The sequence below is a fragment of the Oreochromis niloticus genome, linkage group LG7 (genome assembly GCF_001858045.2).
Source record: "Oreochromis niloticus isolate F11D_XX linkage group LG7, O_niloticus_UMD_NMBU, whole genome shotgun sequence".
Lineage (NCBI taxonomy): Eukaryota > Metazoa > Chordata > Actinopteri > Cichliformes > Cichlidae > Oreochromis > Oreochromis niloticus.
The window spans coordinates 39,700,684-39,720,628 of record NC_031972.2 but is presented as its reverse complement, the minus strand read 5'-3'; the positions used below and the strand labels follow the sequence as shown (position 1 = coordinate 39,720,628).

Below are 19,945 nucleotides of genomic sequence, written 5' to 3'. Positions count from 1 at the left end.
TTCGTGTCTGGAGTGTGGAAACATGCTGCACCGTATGCTAATCTCCAGTGACTCACACTCCAACTACAAATAACCAAAATCACAGCTCAGACACTTTCATCTTGAGGCAACCAAACCATCTTCCACAAAGTTTGCAATGCTCAACACTTGTCTATCAGTGTCTCAGGGAGCAAGTTCACAAAGCAATGTGCCCCTGCAGCGCCTGATGTGGGGTTCACAGTCACTGACCCTGAGGTCAACGTGTATTTTAAGCAAGTGATGTGGGAAGCTGCTGTGGAGAATGCCAGAAGTTCAGAGGTCAGCTACAAATGTTTTGGACCCAGCTTTGACAAGAACGTGTTTCACACAGCTGTTTGTGTTTGTCCTTACACACTGCTAATATCAGCACTAATCCTTAATAAGAGTTCTTGTTCTCTAAATTTACAATGTCTACATGGATTTAAGTGTTTCTGAAGAAACATAAACATTCTATTTTTTTTTTTAAATCTAGCAGTGCTTGCTAGTGGCATTTCAAGTTTACTGCAGCAATGTTGGTGGTTCAGTCTCATCTTCTTCCATGACGCAGTGACCCGGTTACCACAGCTGTAACTATGCTGCAGTAATCCCACTTGCAGTTTCTTTAAGAACTGCACATTCTGGTTACTGCTGTTAGCTACACTTCTAGCTTCTTTCAGAGGTCATCATCCGACGCTTCAGCAGAGCAATAAAATTTTACTTTCAGCTGCCACAACCTGCAGTTCAGCTGAATATATTTAAATGGCGAGAGAAGACTTTGAAAGTGTTAATACACACATTGGCAGAGCTGTGAAAATAAGAAAACTTCAGATGCTACACTGACAACCACATATTATTTAATCATTATTACATTTGGGTTCATGAAAAATATCGGCATGAAATCAAATGACTCATTTATATTGATTTGAGTGTGTCCACTGCTGTGGGTGGGAGAACTGCACTTGTTGTTGTTAAATGCAGTAGCTACACTTTTGGAAAGGCAGAACTCGCACATTCACGGTCACCGCCAATCAGCTGAAAACCAGCCAATCGATCGGTGCATCTCTACTGAAAAGACTCATTCTGTTCCATCTATATGTGCAGAATCGTTACATGTGATGTGCAAACTATTTTTTCTTAAACATTTAAATGTCATATGGCTGCAGTGTTAATAATAGGGTCTTTTCTTTTGTAAATGAGTAATACTACAAACTGCCAACTGTACACAGTGGTTTTTATCATCAGCTTCAAACTCTGCAATATACAGATTTGTTTCCATGACAATGTGAATCATGTTAAAAACCCATCACAAAACTATCCTGATTGAACTGTTTGAAATAAGACAGTTCAAACAGTTTTCCTTAATTGATAAAACACCAGAGGTACACCAGAGAGAAACGTCCAATCACTTTCTCACTTTCTGTTGCCATGCAACAATTTGTCCACTGAACCTAACGGATACATTTGCTTATCACAAACAAAAAAATACTATTACTAATACTACAATTCTACGAAGTACACTTTGATCTGTGAATCAGCCAGCAGACAGAGGTACTTAACGGTCTTATGGATGAAGTAACTTTTTTTTCTTTTAATAAACAGCAGCTGTAACGTACCACATTATGATTCAGCTATGTTGGAGTCATCAATATGGTGAGTATTACCTACTGCATGGCTCTGCTTTGAGCTCACTGAAAACAAAATTATTGTGTTTGTGGTTTTGGTCGGCACCAACAAAGATACATAATTACAGCCTCTACCCTAACAAGACAGACAGATCGTCTGAGTTCTTGTGCTTCTTGGCCTGTCAGGTTTTACACTATAGATGGTATAATGTTCCCAGATCCTGAGGGGTATGAAAGTTCAATAACAGAGAGAAATTATGCAAAAAAACAAAACAAAAATTATAATAAACCAGTGTGGGTTTCAATCCGTCCTTGAGGTCTTAAATCAGCCACTTGAGGAAGCAGGAGGGATGCAGTGTGAAGGTCTGAGATTCGTTATTGGTTACACAAGGATGGAAGCACACGCAGCAAACCTCCTTCGTACAAACTGAGCCTATTAATATACCGAGCCTGAAATAGACTCGAGCAAGAACAGTAGTTTGAGCTCACTTTAAAGGGAGAACAGCACCTGTCTCATTAGAGAAAGAAAGAGCTGCAGAAAACTAAAAAAAAAAAAAAAAAAAAAAAAAAAAAAAAAAAAAATCTGTTCTCTGTGCGAGTGTGTGTGTTGTCGGTCTGTGTCATTGCTTCATATTGCTCAGTCGTACTGCCTTTTCCAACTCAAACTGGCGGTGGTCGACGCGTTCCAAGAAATTCTTCCGCTCCACATACCTAAGCACACACAAACAGAAAAGAACAGGAACATCAGACCTACTTTTATCAATCCAGGTACCGCAGGCTGTTGTCATTTACTAAAGAAGCACAGTGTCACTTTTGTGACAGAAACGCAGGGACGCAGCTTTGTTTGAGGGTGGCTCTATTGCATATATATGCATAAGGTGCATAGTTGCTACTAGGAGAGCTCATTCATTGTGAACGACAGGGGCAGAGTTTAGCAGAACAGTGTGCAACTGGCACCAGTGTGCAGCTGTAAAAGTCATCTTGTGACTCATCACTGCCACCTGACTCTGCATGTTTACAGCCTGATGAGATGAGGATGCATCTTGTTTTACAGGCAGCCAGATTACTCACATTTCTACAAAGACAGTGGAACACAATGAAAATGCCTCATGTCAGTAAACAGAGCATCTGTTTTTAAATTTCTCTGGTATTGCATCTTTAAAAAACAAACTGTAATGACTGTAAAAAAAAAACCCAAAACAGTATAACATAGTGTATTGTTTTGGTTGGCAGATTATTCACGCACTCACTACTTGATCTACTGATTGCTGAGATGCCAGTTTGCACTGCTCTTGGTATAATGCTGGTCAGTGCTGAAATGAACTGGCTGCTTTGTTTAGAAATCCAAGATTAACGTTTATGGTCAGCCTCATTAGGGACTAACTCAATGCTATAATGTTACAGCAGAAATGAGATCCTCACAACACTAATCGACCTTTTCCACTAGGACCTACTCAGATTGGCTCGACACGGTTTTTAGGGTTTTTCATTAGGTGATAGCACCTGGTAGCAGGTACTTCTTTTGATACCTACTTTCTTTCACACCTTGCAGATCAAAAAATAGATACAATTTGTTTTAAAATGCAGTGATACTTGCCTGCCTGCTATCTTTGTGCAACTGCTAAAAGTTGAAGCATTTTAGCTGTTAACATGCAAAAGATTGATAACTCAATTTTACAGCACGGTAAATAAACCTAAGTACATGATCTCGACCCATTTAGAGCACAAGCAGGCATCTCCACTTTCTTTCCTGTCACAGAAGTAATACACAACCAATATTATGAATATGAACATTTCTATTCTATTTCATTTTATTTATACAGTGCCAAATTACAACAGTCACCACAAGGCGCTTTATATTGTAAGGTAAATGCCCTACAATGACCTCCTATGAGCAAGTACTTGGCGACAGTGGAAGGAAAAAACTCCTTTTTTAAAAAGGAAGAAACCTCCAGCAGAACCAGGCTCAGGGAGGGGCAGTCATCTGCTGCGACCAGCAGATTCTCCCTCCACAAATAAACCATTCCTCTGCAAATTCTCAGTTAGCTATTTGACAGCTAGTCTTTCAAGAATTTCAGAAACTAGAGAAAGGTTGGCCAGTTCATAGTTATTGGAAGGAGTTTGGAAACATCAGTAGGAGAGTCTAAAGAGTTGTTTTACTTAATGATATGTCTGTGGGACAGGACTTACTTCCTTTTTCTTTTTGTTCAGTTGGAGTATGACAAATAAATATATACAAATCTTACTAAATTATTTTGTCATGTAAAATAAGGACATCCAGTTTTGATGAACATCCCTCTTGGCCACAGTGAACATTACTTCACACATGCTGAAAATGTCTTACCCTTCTCTGCCTCTGTTGTGGATAGCCAGCTCCTCGGTGATGCCCTCCTCAGATTTAAAAGCATCCCAGTCCATTTTTGACTTTTCCAATGTACTCATTTTCTGTTTCTTTCCCCCAATACGACTTAGGACATTTGACATGCCTGCTGGGCGCTTAGTACTGAAATCAGAAAGAAAAGCCTTTAGGTGACCCACCAAAATCACACCCTTAAGATTTGAAATTCAAGGTCAGTTTAACTGTCATTCAGAAGCACAAGGTTGCAGATGTGGCTTTATGAAAACAAACAAACAAACAAACAAACAAACAAACAAAACTCATAGAAAAGAAAAGAAAAAAAGAAAAGAAAAGAAAGAAAAAAACAATTTTCACTCAACAAGCTGCTGGAAACATTTCTCAGAGATTTTGGTCCATATTGACATGATAACATCATGTTTAAAAAACTAGTTTAAGATGATTTAAACTTTGTGACAGAGTGTGTTGAGTACACTGTTGTCATAAAGGGATGGACATGGTCAGCAACAACACTGTTGATGAATGGCGCACAGTTGATACTAAGAGGCAAAGTGTGCACAATGGCCATTATAAAAACCATTACACCACCAACAGCAGTCTGATTAGTGTATTTGTTAGTGAGATCAAGTAATGGACATGTCATTTGTCTATGGTACAAGCTGTTGTACTGTCAACACGGTTTTCAAGTTTCTCGCCACGCTTCTATATCACAGGCTGAACGCAGACGCAGACTCTTATGGTTTTATGAGGACAGTACATAAACACGGACTGGGGCAGCGGTCCCCAACCCACAGGCCACGGACCGGTACCGGTCTGTGAGTCGTTTGGTACCGGGCCGCAAGAGTTGAGGCTCAGGTGTGAAATTTATTGTTTTTCTGGGGGGTTTTTTCCGGTTTAAGCGTTATTTTTTATTGTTAACTCGGTTTCCCTGGGTCTTTAAATCTTCTCTTTTTTTTGGGTACTGGTACTGGTTTTATTTTGTTGTATTTGTCCGCATCCATGAAAATATTGTTGGACATAAACCGGTCCATGGCGCAAAAAAGATTGGAGACGGCTGGACTGGGGGAAGTATTAACAGAAAAAATTAAATTTTGGAGTAATTGCCCAGCCCTTACTTGCAACATCTTTCTCCCCCGTTTTAGTTATTTGTGTTACAGGTACTGTTAATAAAGTGGACTCTGAGTGTAGTACAGTATCTCATATAGTCTAAGGAGGTTGGAAAGAAGGCAACTGGACTTCTTTCTTTCCCAGCTCCTTAGACTACCATGACCTGGATGACTAAGAAATAAACACCAGACAGCACACTGCAGAATTTAATTTATGAAGGACCTACTGCTTCTACGGTCAGACTTCACTGTGGTTTAACACGCACGCACACACTTATTACTACCAGCTTATATAACAGCACATACCAACACTATCATCTAAATCTACAAATAAATGATAACTGCACAACCTCAACAAGGACTGATGATAGGGTGGTGCTAATGGCTCTTTCCTGTTGTGTTCTCTTTTACACACACACACACACACACACACACACACACACACACACACACACACACACACAGAGAACTGGGATAAACAGGCAATGGCTTGTAAAGCACCATACTTCCTGTAAGCTGGAAGATGATTTCCTGTGTCCTGTCTGCAGTTGCTTGTCTGGGGTGGAAGATGTGCACATCCTTAGCTGCTTTATTACCGTGGCAACAAAAAGTATTGGAAATACTATTGTATTGGAAAAGCAGAAATGCATTGCAGAGCATACAGCGGGATAGTGTAGCGGGATTTCACTGCTGGAGCACAGCTGGCACTAGTGCTACTCCAGATGTGTGTTTGACATGCAATAAAATCTGTTGCATACAGGTCACAGGAGCCGCCTGTGCTCTCACTGGAACAAGTCTGCAGAGACTTAAGGTCTCGGGAGCTTGGAGTTACATTGCTTCAGTGATTTTTAAATAATGATGATGATCTGCAGATATGCAAATTTGACCAGAGCTAGACTGACTACATAGAAGAGTGTTGATGGGATGACAGCATGTCTGCAGCATGCAGGTTTCCTGTCTCTCCCAAAGGGTGCACTGGGACAAAGCAGTCTGACGAGAGTGTGAAGACTAGGCCAAAAATACTGGCGAACACCAGTGCTACTCCTCAGGATCTTAGCAGACACACGTGTATTATCAATTCAAAAGTCCTAGGTGAGTTCCTCCTTGAGTTAATGCATTCACAAGATTCTCAGATAACTTGACCTCTGACCTTGAGTTCAAGGTCACTGAGATTCAAGCTCGCCCAAGATTTTTTTGTCAATTTGAGAGTCCTACGTTGCCTGGTTCTCCAGTTATCACATTCACAAACTTGGGTGTCCACGTCGCCCGGCGGGTGACAATAATACCCCATGAGCCTTTTATGGCTGAGGGGTAAAAACTGATCAGCAACAAGGAATGTGATGCCGAAAAGTGACACAGGACCAGAATGTATATAATATAAGGAAAGTCACCAAACCTAAACAATATCTTGCTATATCAAAATTCTGAAAAACAAGACAACAGTTTTTTATTATCCTAATAGAAAACTTTGCTCTCAGACTGTGGGCTTACTTGTGGTTCCTAGGATATTTAAAAGTGGAATGGTACACAGAGTGTTCAGCCATCAGGCGCCACTCCTGTGGAACCAGCTCCCAGTTTGGATTTAGGAGACAGACACCCTCTCTACTTGTAAGATTAGACTTAAAACTTTCCTTTTTGATAAAGCAGAGCACTTAAGACTGGATTCAGGTGGTACAGAATCCTCCTTTCTCCCGTTATAGGCTCAGGCTGCTGGGGAACTCCCCATGACGGACTGACAATTTCTTATCCACTCTGCTTTTTTCCACTCCTTAAGGCCTTTACACACTAGATCACACCAAATATGTGCAAATGTTTCATATGTTAACATTTTTTCAGACTCACCTATTCTTAATGCAGCTGTCTTAATGCAACTGTGCAGTTTTACGGGACAAATTTGTAGCACTTATTTCTTCAAACTGAGCTCGATTTTTCAGCATTTTTCAGCAACAGACGCGCTCGTAGCTCAAAACATGCACTGGTACTAAATATCCAATCATATCTAATGCATCCAAATCTGAACTGTAATCCGTGTTCCTCGTCTATGTAGTCTCTATTACACAATTAACAATAATTTATATTTGGTTATTTAAACAGATATAGCTGGAAAAGATAAACCTGCAGGTGCCAAGTTGAAGATAAAATACTGTTAGTATTCAAGTCACACTGAGGGGAAAAATGTCTTTTTGAGGTGTGTCTGTGTGTGTGGGTGTGTAAACAAGCATATACATAAATTGATTTTATCGCTTCACATCTGTATTCAGCACTAAACTGTAAGAAATGTATGTTGTGAATAAGAAAAAGGAGGATAAAAGAATAATAACTTCCCTGCATGCATGTATTACTTGTGTTGTTAAGTTTTTTTCCCCCCAAGTCATTAATAAAATGGCTATATTTGTTTAAAAAAACAAAACAAAACAAAAACACACACACACAAAAGAAAATCCAATCATATGGAAATAGTAGAGTAATCCTGCAGTAGTAATAATCCTAGAGTAGTATTTGTGTACCTGGAACCAGGGAGCGGTGGAGAACAGGGTGATGACGTCTTCTCTTTTTCGCTCTTCTCGTCCTCGTTGACGCTCTGGCTCTTGAGATAACTCTTTGCTTCCCTGGAGTCAGCTGAAACCTCTTTATTCACCCTGAAAGATGGAGGCAGATGTGTATTCTTTTAAATTGTATTAAAAAAAAAAAACATGCTGACAGATAAAAACTGTTTCAGTATCCAGTAAGCCTATGGAGCACACTTTTCCATTAAACACCATTAAACAACAAAAACAGAGGAAGTGCCAGGTGTTAAACTCGTAAGCAGTGTGTGATACAGTGAGATTAGACTCATGCATACAAGAGAAACGTAGAGCAAAGACTTGCACCGTGTTCTTCAACATAATAACTGCTGGATAAACCAGGTATTACATATAGACTCAACAATGCAGTCACATAAATGCAGGCTAAAGGGATCTTTATGAATAGTCCGCGAGTAATTTATGATATAGGATCTTCTCCCAATCTTTGTGCACAAAATGGGCTTAAATTTTAGGCATGTAAGCATACTGCCATCAGCCCATACTGTGCTAGATGGACAGGGAGTTAAACGACGTGCACTTTAGAAGTTCCATGAGTACTTGCGCAGCACAGATGCTAGAAATTTCTCATTGGTTGGGTGAAAGCAGGAATAACAGAAAAGGTTCTCAAATCCATGATTCTGATTGAACGTCATTAAAAACCAAGTCTTCCACTGCCTGTTTAAAGACTTAGGACTACAGTACGCTTTCCCATCACATAACACACCACTGTAGCTGAGCTTCACCAGAGTGCACAAACACAAAACTAACCTTTCCATGAGTCTGAGGCACGCTTTCATGACCATAATGCCTCTGAGCAACTGGAGACACATAAACAAGACGTCTGTGTCAAAACTGAATAGAGTAAACAGGGCCAACAGCAGGAGGGTTTCATATTTGCAGCTTAACAAAAAAAAAGCAAAAAAAGACTGTAAGAACTGTAAGCATTTGGAGCCTGTGTACAGATGAAAGCATCGAAAAATCCAGCCAAAGCAGCTTTTATTTATTCCATGACTCAGTCAGCATATAATTTATGGTCAAGCTGCAGCTTCCTCTCTCTATCATGAAAAGACATCCAACAGCACAATGATGCAGCCCAACAAAACTGTGTTTTCTAAGCCAATTTTCTTCATATTCATTAAAGAAAAGAAACTTGAAATCCTTCGATTGTCTGCACGTTGAGGTCAACTGTATTCTAGGAATATCATTTTCAAAAGAACTCCTTAATATCTCGAACATATTGTGATATCGGGTGCTATTTAGGTGTGCTGTGTTGTTACCATAGCAATATAGCCTTTAAAACTCTGGGTGAAAACTGAAGTCACCTTACTAACTACAAATCCTGCTTCACAATCCAGGCCACAGGGTTCCCTGTCACTTTAAAATGTTGCATTAATATGATGATAACCAGATTAAGGCATAATGCTGGAATGCTACGGTTCACAAATAACCACTGCTTTAAAAAAACCAAAAAACAAATAACCTTTATACCACACTTCTTCATTTAAATAACAGTATTTTCAAGTTTTACTAGTGTCAGAAACTAAGCACATCTCTGGAAAGTCACAGCTTCTGCTTTGTGACTGTGTGGACATGATAAGAGTTTATTCGGTGCTCATTCACAAATGGACCTGTTCTTGCCGACTGAGACATCCATCTACTGCACTGCCATCATACCAGATGGTGTGTGTCCACCTGCTGATTAGTGAGCAAATGCTTTTAAAACAGAAGCTTACCGAACTTCCTCACCCGCAAAGTCAAAAACTTTGGTGATGGTGACTTTAGCGGGACCTGACGGCTTTGTTTCAGTCACCGCAGAAGCAGTCTTGGAAACTGTGGAATCATCCTGAAGACAAAAACAAAAGAACGATATTAGAAAGTAAGTATATAGAAAACACACAGAGAACAATGCTCCAGTGTGAGCTTAATCAACTTGATATTTTGCAAGTTGTTTTCCCAGTTAGAGACCAGATCAAAACAGCAGCCTCACAGTGCCCAAACTACAGTGCCCACAACGGTCTTTCCCCTGATTTCATCTTCCTTTGCTGTTGGGCAAGACTAGTGTCAACTTGAGTTACTGCACCATCTTGTGGTACAAATTGGTATCGAATTAAAGTCGTTTCAGCTCAGCTTCAATTTGAAAACCGCCACACATAGATATTTTGGACATAAGATGACTAAAAGTGTGCATGTCTCAAAGGTGGTTTATGCAAATCAAAGCAGTAGTCCAAGCTTTGAATTAGAAGCTGGCAAAAAGAAATATCTCAGTTTCAAAGATATTTACCTTCTGTGTGGTACCCGACTGTGGTGCAGACTCTTTGGGTCTCGATCCGACGTCAGATAAGAAACTGGCCCAAAGTTCATCTGACTTTTTCTTCTGTTTTGCTTCATCATCCTGATCCTTTGCCTTAGTGGGTGTTTTCATTTCTTCTTGTGGGTTATCCGCCTCTTTAGCTCCACCAACATCTTCATCTTTGTCGTCTACTTTCAGTAATCTCTTCTTCCTCTTTCTGTAAATGTTTTAAGGGATACCAGCGACTAAAACTCAAGATCATGAGGATCTGATGACATTTTCTTTTTTTGGACATCAACTGTAGTCTATTTAATGAAGCCATAAAAGTTTTACTTTCAAACAATGAAAATGTTCCAGTGTTCCAGCCATCAGAGAGCACAAACAGATTTAACTAAATTTTCTCCATTTGGAAACACTGTCCTCTCATTGAAGGGTGCCGATGAAAACTCTTACCTCACACTGATGTCCTTTTTCTTTTTTTTCTTGCTGATGGGCTCAGAATGGGGCACAGTGTCATCCTCATGAAGAGGGTCCTCCTTCTCACACTCATTTATGTCATCCTCACTGAGGTTATCATCTGAGGTGAAAAAGTACAAGAAGCAGAGTAAATGATGCATAACAAGATCGATATCGAGAATAATCAAATATCAAACCAACTTAACTGTACTGAGAGGGCATCATTTCACCATGCTTTTCAATGAATGCAGATGTGAAACTGCATTTAAAGCTAACAATGAGATTTAACCCAGTATGTTTTGACATGGTTGATTTGACTGATTAGCACTATTTTTTAAGTGAAGATTATGACTTGAACCATATCACCAAGAGAACTCAGGCTTCATCTTGGTATATCAGGACTGCATCTGCCTGTATGGACTGTGTATCTCACACCTGACTGAGCTTCCAGATTAACAGCTGCAGTCTGTTCTGTTCTGCTCGAAAGTCTACAATAATCCAGGCTTTTATTAAGCTGCCATGGCGATGTCAACTCCACGTTTTAGGACTTGAAATCACAAGTACTGAAGAGGGTGAGTAAGGCGCTTTTTGTAACTACTGTATAGTACTATTGCACTGTTACTCAGACTGTGTGGATTATTTGGTGAGTTTTTGCGTCTGGGTTTGATGTGATGTGATAACTGCTGAATGGAAACTAATAAAAAAACACTCGTAGCTTTCTAAGAATTTCTCAGCAGACTTTAACATGCTTTATTTCAACACAAGAGCCATAAATAACCATCAGTGTCAGTAACCATGTTTCTGCCTGTAGTTTGCAGCTCAGTTAATGATTCTTCTTCTTTTTCTTCACTGAATAGCAGAAACCTCACCATAGTGTTTACAGTCCTCACCTGATGGGACATAGTCTGCATCTTCATTCGACGAATATCCATCAGAGTCATAGTCGGAATAGTTCATCATGCTCTCACTGCTAATAAGTACCTCCTCGCTAACGATGCAAAGTACAAATGTTACCCTTAAAACTCTGTGACGGGCACAAATAAACCCAACACCTGAAACATGTTAAACGAACGAAAATACAAAATGACTTCGGTTTCCTCTTCTTCGGCGGTTTTTTCTTCTTCTTCTGGTTTAATTGCGGTTGGTAAACTAGCTTAAGCAACATTAGCGCCACCTACTGGACTGGAATGTGGCTCAGAAGACTGGCGGGGAAAACGAAACCCCTGTATTAAATCTGTTTGCTTCATAAATGTCACTAACTGGCCAAAGACTTGAAACAAAACTTCTACAGGAAGATTGGTCTTAGCATCACGAGCTGGACAGATTCTGGCTGCTTGTACTGAATACATAATCCAGCTGTGTTTGGATGTTGAACATAGTCCTTCATTGACCCCTGGATCTCCAACCCAGTGATAATTATTTCTTCTTCTCAGTTCTCAGTCTATGTGTATAAGTAGATACTTGAGCTCCATATACAACATGCCTCATTCACCCTCATTCATACAAGGACTTTTTTTTCTACACCTGAAGTGCTTTCTGTCACACTAACATTCTAACATTCATATACATTCACACCCCACTGAAAGCACTGGTATGCAGACTGAAGCAGCCAAGGATCAAACCACCAGCCTCCATCCATCCATCTTCTTCCGCTTATCCGGGGCCGGGTCGCGGGGGCAGCAGCCCAAACAGAGAAGCCCAGACCTCCCTCTCCCCAGTCACCTCCTCCAGCTTGTCCGGGGGAACACCAAGTCTTTTCCGGGCCAGCCGAGAGATATAATCTATCCACTGTGTCCTGGGTCTGCCCGGGGCCTCCTCCCAGTGGGACAAGCCCAAAACACCTCACCCAGGAGGTGCCCAGGAGGCATCCTTGTCAGATGCCCAAACCACCTCAGTTGGCTCCTTTTGATGTGAAGGAGCAGCGGCTCTACTCTGAGCCCCTCCCGGATGGCCAAACTTCTCACCCTATCTCTAAGGGAGAGTCAGTCACCCGTAAGAGGAAGCCCATTTCTGCTGCTTGTATCCGCAATCAGAAAGTGAAGCATGACAGTAATCAATTTTAGGGGAAATAAAAGTATGTAATGTCTCTGCATCAGCTAGAGAGAGGGGAACTGTACTCTGGCAATAACCTTAAGGTGATCTAAATCCTTCGTTACATTTCTGTCTTAGTTTCAGTTAAACGTCTGTGTTGCTTAAAACTAAGATCCTTGTCAAAAATGACGCCTAGACTTGGCGGGAATGGCGTTTACTGGGTAGACGTGTTTTAGGTCCGCTCCGCTACACGGCTCAGCATTTACCTAACGAACCTACTTCTTTGAGATTTTGATTCCCAGTTTTGGATGTCTTTTGCCTTTGTCGACTACCGAAGACCTAAAGAATGTCGAAGTCAAAGGGGAAACAAGACCGAGACCGAGAAACCTCGACACCTGCGGCACCTGTTACTGCAGCCGAGATTAGCTTAATGCTCGAGGAGCATAGAGCTGCATTGCTAGCGGACTTTAAGTCATCCTTTGAGGACTTGTCCTCTAAGTTAGACAATGTGCAGTCTGCAGTGCAGGACCACGGTCAACGCATTAATTCTTTGGAATCGACATACACTGAATTTGACCAACGTCTGGACCAATTGGAGTCCGAATGCTCTACGCTTCGCAAAGACAACAACTGGCTAAAATCCAAGGTGGCAGACTTGGAAGGTCGCAGCAGAAGGCAGAATATACGACTTGTGGGATTACCTGAGGACATTGAAGGTCCACGCCCGACAGCTTTCTTTTCTCAGCTCCTCGTCGATGTTTTCGGAGCGCAGGTGCTTCCCTCACCGCCCGAGCTGGACAGGGCGCACCGGAGTCCAGTTCCGAAATCGACGAAACCACGGCCGGTTATTCTGCGATTTCATCGGTACCAAATTAAAGACCTGGTGATCCGTGAAGCTCGTAAGAAAAGCGAGCTCAGCTACAACGGCCATAGGATCCGGCTATATGAAGATTACAGCCCGGAGGTGGTGAAGAACCGAGCTGAGTTTAAAGACGCAATGTCTGAACTTTATAAGCGGGGATTTAAGCCTGCGCTCCTCTTCCCGGCTAAACTGCGCATTGTTCTGCCCACAGGGGAGAAGAAGTGGTTTACGTCTGCTTCAGAAGCCGATAGGTTCGTGCAGGGCTTGAGGAACGAGGCTGAAGCTCAAAGGCCACAGTGACTGACAGCTACGAGTAAAGTGACTTGAATCCTTGTTGACTTACAGGCAATCGGACGATTACAGAGAAGGCAGGCAAGCACTGTATGTTTCTGTTATTTCATGGTATACTAGTTGTCACCGTTTTAACACCTGGTTCTTGTTTCTTTTGTAATATTTTGAATTAATGTTCACTGATCCCTAGAAGGTTTGATTCATATTGGGATATACACTTAGTACTTCAAAGTTAAGGTTGTATGGAGTTTCTATGTAGCAGGAGTTTGGGCTAGGAGGTTGAAGTTGTTGGGAATACACTGCGGTCACCTTAGTTCAGAAATGGGACCTAGTGGGTGGGGTGGGGGAATGGGGGAATGTTATTGTTCCTGTGTTTGTTTGCTTTGGTTGTATGTGGGCTTGTTTTTTGGTTTTTTGTGTTTGTTTTTTTTTTCTTTCTTTTTTTTTTGTTTGTTTTTTTTTTGTTCTCTCTTGTCCCCTCCCATGTACAGTCATCTTGTCATTGTCACCAGATTTCAGTAAAACATATATATGGCTAGTTATAGCACTAACAATAGTACTATTAGATTTTTGTCTTGGAATGTTAAAGGCTTGAACGGTCCGGTAAAGAGATCTCGGGTTCTCAGTCACTTAAAACATCTCAATGCAGATGTAGCTTTTCTCCAGGAGACTCATTTGCGAGTCAAAGATCATAGAAGACTTAAACCTCCATGGATAGGTCATATGTTTCACTCAAACTTTGATACTAGAGCCAGAGGAGTGGCAATCTTAATTAGGAATAAAATACATTTTTCTTTCACTAAATTGATTGCTGACAAAAATGGACGATATCTAATTGTTGTAGGGACCCTCATGAATAACCCAGTTGTTTTAGTGAACGTCTATGCCCCAAACTTTGACAACGCTCTGTTTGCTAATAATCTTTTGAGGATGATTCCTGACTTAAATACGCACCTCCTGATCTTCGGAGGTGACTTAAACTGCGTTATTGACCCAGCTTTAGACAAATCTGCCACTGGCTCTAAAACACCATCTGCTATGTCCAAGGCTTTCTCACATTTTATGACCCAAAATGGATACATTGATCCTTGGAGGTTTTTTAATCCCCAAGCCAGAGAATATTCCTTTTTTTCAAATGTCCATCACACATATTCTCGCATCGACTACTTTTTTATAAATGGCTCCATGGCTTCTAAAGTTTGCAACTCTGAATATTTTCCGATTGTTATATCTGATCATGCTCCTTTGGTCCTGGATATGGCTTTATCTCCAGGCTATAGACCTCAGCATCCATGGAGGTTGAACTCTCTACTCTTGTCTGATTCAGCTTTCTGTGACTATATCTCATCTGCAATTGATGATTTCTTAACTACGAATGAGTCTGAGGACATCTCTAAGTCTCTACTTTGGGAAACACTTAAAGCATACCTCAGGGGCCAAATTATTTCCTATTCGTCTCACCTATCTAAATCAAAGAAAGCTAAGCAAAATGAACTTTCTGCCAAAATTCAAGCTCTAGACCGGCAACACGCTCAAACTCCCTCACCTGAAATATATAAGAAGCGTCTTAACCTACAATCTGAGTTCAGTCTCCTGTCGACCCATGATGCAGAGCAATTGTTATTACGGTCCCGTGGCAACTATTATGAACATGGCGATAAAGCCTCTCGTCTGCTAGCCCACCAGCTACGTCACCAATCGGCATCTCGCCAAATTTTGCAAATTAAAAATGAATCGGGAACTTTGACTTCTGATCCAACGGAAATCAACTCAATTTTTAAGTCATTTTATAGTTCTCTGTATACATCAGAGTTCCCCTCTAATTCTATAGATATGAACCAGTTTCTTGACAAATTGGATACCCCTACAATTACAACCTCAACAGCAGCAGAAATTGATGCACCGCTCACTGCGGATGAGGTTATATCATCAATCACATCCTTACAGTCTGGAAAGTCCCCTGGTCCCGATGGGTTCCCCGCTGAATTTTATAAAAAATTCCACTTAAAACTGGCCCCTTTGCTGCTGTCGGTTTTTGAGGAGTCACTGAAACGCGGCTCTCTCCCTCAGACACTAAGACAGGCTTCTATCTCATTACTGCATAAAGAAGGAAAGGATCCTACTTGTTGTGGCTCCTATCGACCAATAAGCCTTCTTAATGTAGACTTTAAAATCTTATCCAAACTGCTAGCAACCCGTTTGGAAAGAGTTCTCCCTTCTATTATATCAGACGAACAGACAGGCTTTATTAAAGGAAGACATTCCTTTTTTAATATACGGTCCCTTCTTAATATAATTTATTCCAAAAATCATAGCACCGTCCCTGAGGTGGTGATCTCATTGGATGCCGAAAAAGCATTCGATCGAGTGGAATGGGGGTATCTTTTTGCAGTCTTGAAGAAATTTGGTTTTGGTGACAGTTTTATATCTTGGATTCATCTTTTATATACTACGCCATTGGCATCTGTTTGTACTAATAATGTGAATTCTGAGTATTTTACTCTATCACGTGGTACACGACAAGGTTGTCCACTCTCACCTTTACTTTTCACTTTAGCAATAGAGCCTCTCTCTGTGGCTCTCAGAACCTCGCCTCTGTTTCAAGGGGTTATTCGTGGTGGTACGGAATATAGGGTTGCTCTATATGCAGATGACTTATTGCTATATGTTACAAATCCAACAATTCATTTATCCTCTATAATGAAAATACTTCTGAATTTTGGCTCTTTCTCTGGGTACAAGATTAATATACAAAAAAGTGAATGTTTTCCTATAAACCCAGCTGCACAAGAGCTTAGACAAACAGATTTGAATTTCCACCTAGCTTCTTCAGGCTTTAGATATCTAGGAGTGCATATTACCACTTCATTTAAAGCTTTGCGAACAGCAAATTTCAACCCTTTGCTGACCTATGTAAGGTTGGCTTTTCAAAGGTGGGCAAATCTTCCTGTATCACTTCTTGGCAGGATTAATATTATAAAAATGACTATTCTACCCAAATTCCTCTATCTTTTTCAGAGTATCCCATTGTTTCTACCTAAATCCTTTTTCAAATCTGTGAATCGAATGTTTTCATCATTTATATGGGCTAATAAGACCCCCAGAATTAGTATGACCTCACTACAACAGGGTAAGCTCAGTGGGGGTCTTGCTCTGCCCAACTTGATGTTTTATTATTGGGCAGCCAACATTCAGAAGTATACCTATTGGCTGAATGATCCTCAAGCTACTTGGTGTTGCCTTGAGGCGCAATCATGTTTCTCTTCCTCACTCTCAGCACTATTATTTTCATCCCTTCCTGTTTCCCTGTTACAATTCACAGACAACCCTGTTCTAATTGGCTCTCTAAAAATATGGTATCAATTCCGGCGTCACTTCAATTCTGTCTCTGCTTCTGCTCTGACCCCAATCTGCAACAACCACCTCTTCCCCCCGTCCCTGGTGGACTCCTCCTTCTGTATTTGGGCAAGAAAAGGTATCAAATGTTTTTATGACCTTTTTAAAGATAACATTTTTCTCAGCTTTAGTGACCTTTGTTCTTTGTATGATTTGCCCTCGTACCATTTGTTCCGCTACTTTCAAATAAGACACTGTGCATCTTCTATCTTGCCAGAGTTTCCAAGTCAGCCTCTCAAGCCTTGGTGGGAAGACTTATTCCAGTTGAAGCCTCACAGTAAGGCTCTAATATCACAAATATATACTTTAGTTATGGCATCGGGCAATTACTCAACCAATAAAATTGCTTCGAGTTGGGAACAGGAACTGGGTCTTCAGTTTGTTGAAGGTTACTGGGACAAAGTAATTGACAAAATTCATTCCTCGGCCTCATGTGCAAGACTCTCCCTTATTCAGTTTAAGACGGTATACAGATTACACTTCTCAAGATCTAGACTATCTAAAATATACCCCGGTATTCCTGACCTGTGCAACAGATGCAACACCTCCCCCTGTGATTTAACTCATATGTTTTTTGCCTGCTCGTCACTTCAATTATACTGGACTTTTTACTTTGAGGTGCTCTCTCATGTTTTGAGCGTTACTCTCAAACCATGCCCACTAGTTGCCATTTTTGGTGTTTCTGAAGATGCTACCCTAAACCTTAGTCGTAAGCAACTGGATATTATCGCTTTCACTTCACTGCTGGCACGACGTCGAATTTTGCTGTCTTGGAAAGCTCCTCACCCTCCAGCCCGGTCACGTTGGCTGGAAGATGTTATGTTCTTTTTAAAATTGGAGAAAATAAAATTCAGACTCAGAGGAAATGTTAATAAGTTCTCACAGGTGTGGCAACCTTTTATCATTTACTTTAACTCATTGAAAACACTTACAACAGACTAAACCTTTTCTGGTTTTGGTGGGGAATTGATTGATTTTTTTTTTTTTTTTTTTTTTTCTTTGGGTTTTTTGCTGTTGTTTTCTGTGTGTGAGTTGTTGTTTTTTGTTTTTCTTCCTTTTTCCTTTTTTTTTTTTAAATTTTATTTTATTTTAGTTTATCTGTTTTATTGTTGTCACCAGAATTTTAATGGCCTAATCTGTCTTGATATATGTCTTTGTATCGGTTGGTACTTGCTGTATTGGGCCTGATATGTTAAATTACATGTGCAAAACTCTATAAATAAAGAGGGGAAAAAAAAAAAAAAAAAAAAAAAAATGACGCCTAGACTTTTGACTGTTTGGAGGTTTTTATTGCCAGTGATTGTAGATGTTCTGACAGTTTCTTTCTCTGGGCTTCAGTACCAATAATTAAAACATCTGTTATGTAGTGTTTGAGGTTTTTAATGTTTTTTGGCATCCATGTTTTAATATAGGGCAGCTGTGGTGTAGGAGCTAGAGTGGGTTATACCAGTTGGAAAGCTAGTGGTTCCATTCCCAGCTACTACATTCTGCATGTCAAGTATGTAGTCTGGGACAGCTGGCCTATGTGAAGTGCTGTTTGAAGGTTCACTTTGTAGGTTTTTGCCGTTATGCAGGTGATTTTAAGTTTTGATTGTGTTGCACCTGACTTTTGCTACACTTACTTGCAGATCTGTGCACAATCAAGTGAACAGGAAATCAGAGTGGTAAAATCCTCCTGAAACCAAGGTCTAATGATCCACCTCAATCCTTTGCAGCACCCTGCACTTTCCCAGGGAGACCGAGCACCCTAATAACTGGACCACATCCTCCAATTTTCATTTTCACAAATGTAAAGTGCTCTATGAACCTTAACTTTACAGCTAACAGGTGGATTTAGTTCAGCTAGCCAACAACCAAGAACCACCTACTGCTAAAGAGATAGAGTGAAAGTGCACAGTATATCCTTGGTTTCTCATCGCTCATTGTTGCAACCAGGAGGAGTACAAAAGTGTCTCCCTTAGACTGCTTTCTAGTTTTAGTGTCCTTGTTTTCTACCGAGTTACCAGTTCTGTCAGTTAGCTAACAAACTAATCAAAGTCTATCAGCAACCAACCAACCAACCCAGTGATGTTCATACCGGTACAAGATTGGCTCTAACCTGAACATTTATTTCTTGAATCCAGCTTCATAGATAAATTTAATTCGGTGACTGTTTTCAAGATGAAGAGCTCCATGGTGTAAATGAGCCTTTATACATGTATCGTTTCATGTCCACATTAAAACAAACCTGTATTCTCTTCCCCTTATCCTTGTCAGGGTTGTCAGGGGCTGGAGCCTATCCCAGCTACCACAGGGCGAGAGGCGGGGTACACCCTGGACAGGTTGCCAGCCTGACGCAGGGCTAACAAAACCTTTTGTTTTTTTACATAAATTTTTACATCAGTTGTTGGAAATTGTAGCATTTTATTTTAAACACAATCAATATCTAATGAGAACCCATTGGTTAGAAGAACTGATAACATATTTACATGCTTTGATTTGACTCAAGTTTTATTTCCAGATTTGGGTACAGCAGTGTAAACTTTTCATTTAAAGGATCTATAAGAATGTGAAGACAGGTAATGCTCTAAAAATAAGGACATTAGCCATCTTTGGTTTAATGTTGTACCTAATCTGCCATATCCACCTCTTGCAATATGTACTATTATTGTAAAATTACAAGCAGATTTGAATTCCAGAAAAATAATCTTGTGGAAACAAATCAGAAATATGTTACAAGAGTCATCTGAACCTGTACTGGATTACTTTTAAGAGGCTGTCATGTTGTTGAAACAAGAATGAGGCTTCTTATTCCAGAAAATCCAAACATGTTTAATTTGAAACTTAAAAACTATTAAAATAGTATGTAGCTGCACAAACAATGACTTCTTACATTAATTCAAGGTAATTTTAACAATTGATTGGAAATTAAATGTAGAATCTGTGTCTAGTGTGTAGTGAATGTGGGACATGTGACAATCTTGCAAGCTCGTGT

At 40.4% G+C, this 19,945-nt stretch overlaps 1 protein-coding gene across 1 annotated transcript; it reads right to left on the bottom strand.

Annotated features, from left to right (window-relative positions):
* Window positions 1–829: 829 nt before the first annotated feature.
* On the bottom strand, window positions 830–11,513 carry cfdp1 (craniofacial development protein 1). Its single transcript, XM_003449235.5, has 7 exons — window positions 11,282–11,513; window positions 10,389–10,512; window positions 9,927–10,152; window positions 9,379–9,488; window positions 7,589–7,720; window positions 3,964–4,122; window positions 830–2,330 (listed from the first exon to the last, which is right to left on the bottom strand). The coding sequence occupies exons 1-7, from the start codon at window positions 11,349–11,351 to the stop codon at window positions 2,240–2,242; spliced, it is 912 nt and encodes a 303-aa protein (XP_003449283.1). The 5' UTR covers window positions 11,352–11,513; the 3' UTR covers window positions 830–2,239.
* Between the last annotated feature and the right edge of the window lie 8,432 nt (window positions 11,514–19,945).

Excerpts from the sequence above, each read along its gene's own strand:
- cfdp1 (XM_003449235.5), bottom strand. The coding sequence starts at position 11,351 with ATGATGAACTATTCCGACTATGACTCTGATGGATATTCGTCGAATGAA. Across the intron at positions 9,489-9,926 it reads AGTCGGGTACCACACAGAAG|GATGATTCCACAGTTTCCAA; the intron begins GTAAATATCTTT and ends TTTTGTCTTCAG. Across the intron at positions 4,123-7,588 it reads CCACCGCTCCCTGGTTCCAG|TACTAAGCGCCCAGCAGGCA; the intron begins GTACACAAATAC and ends TTCTGATTTCAG.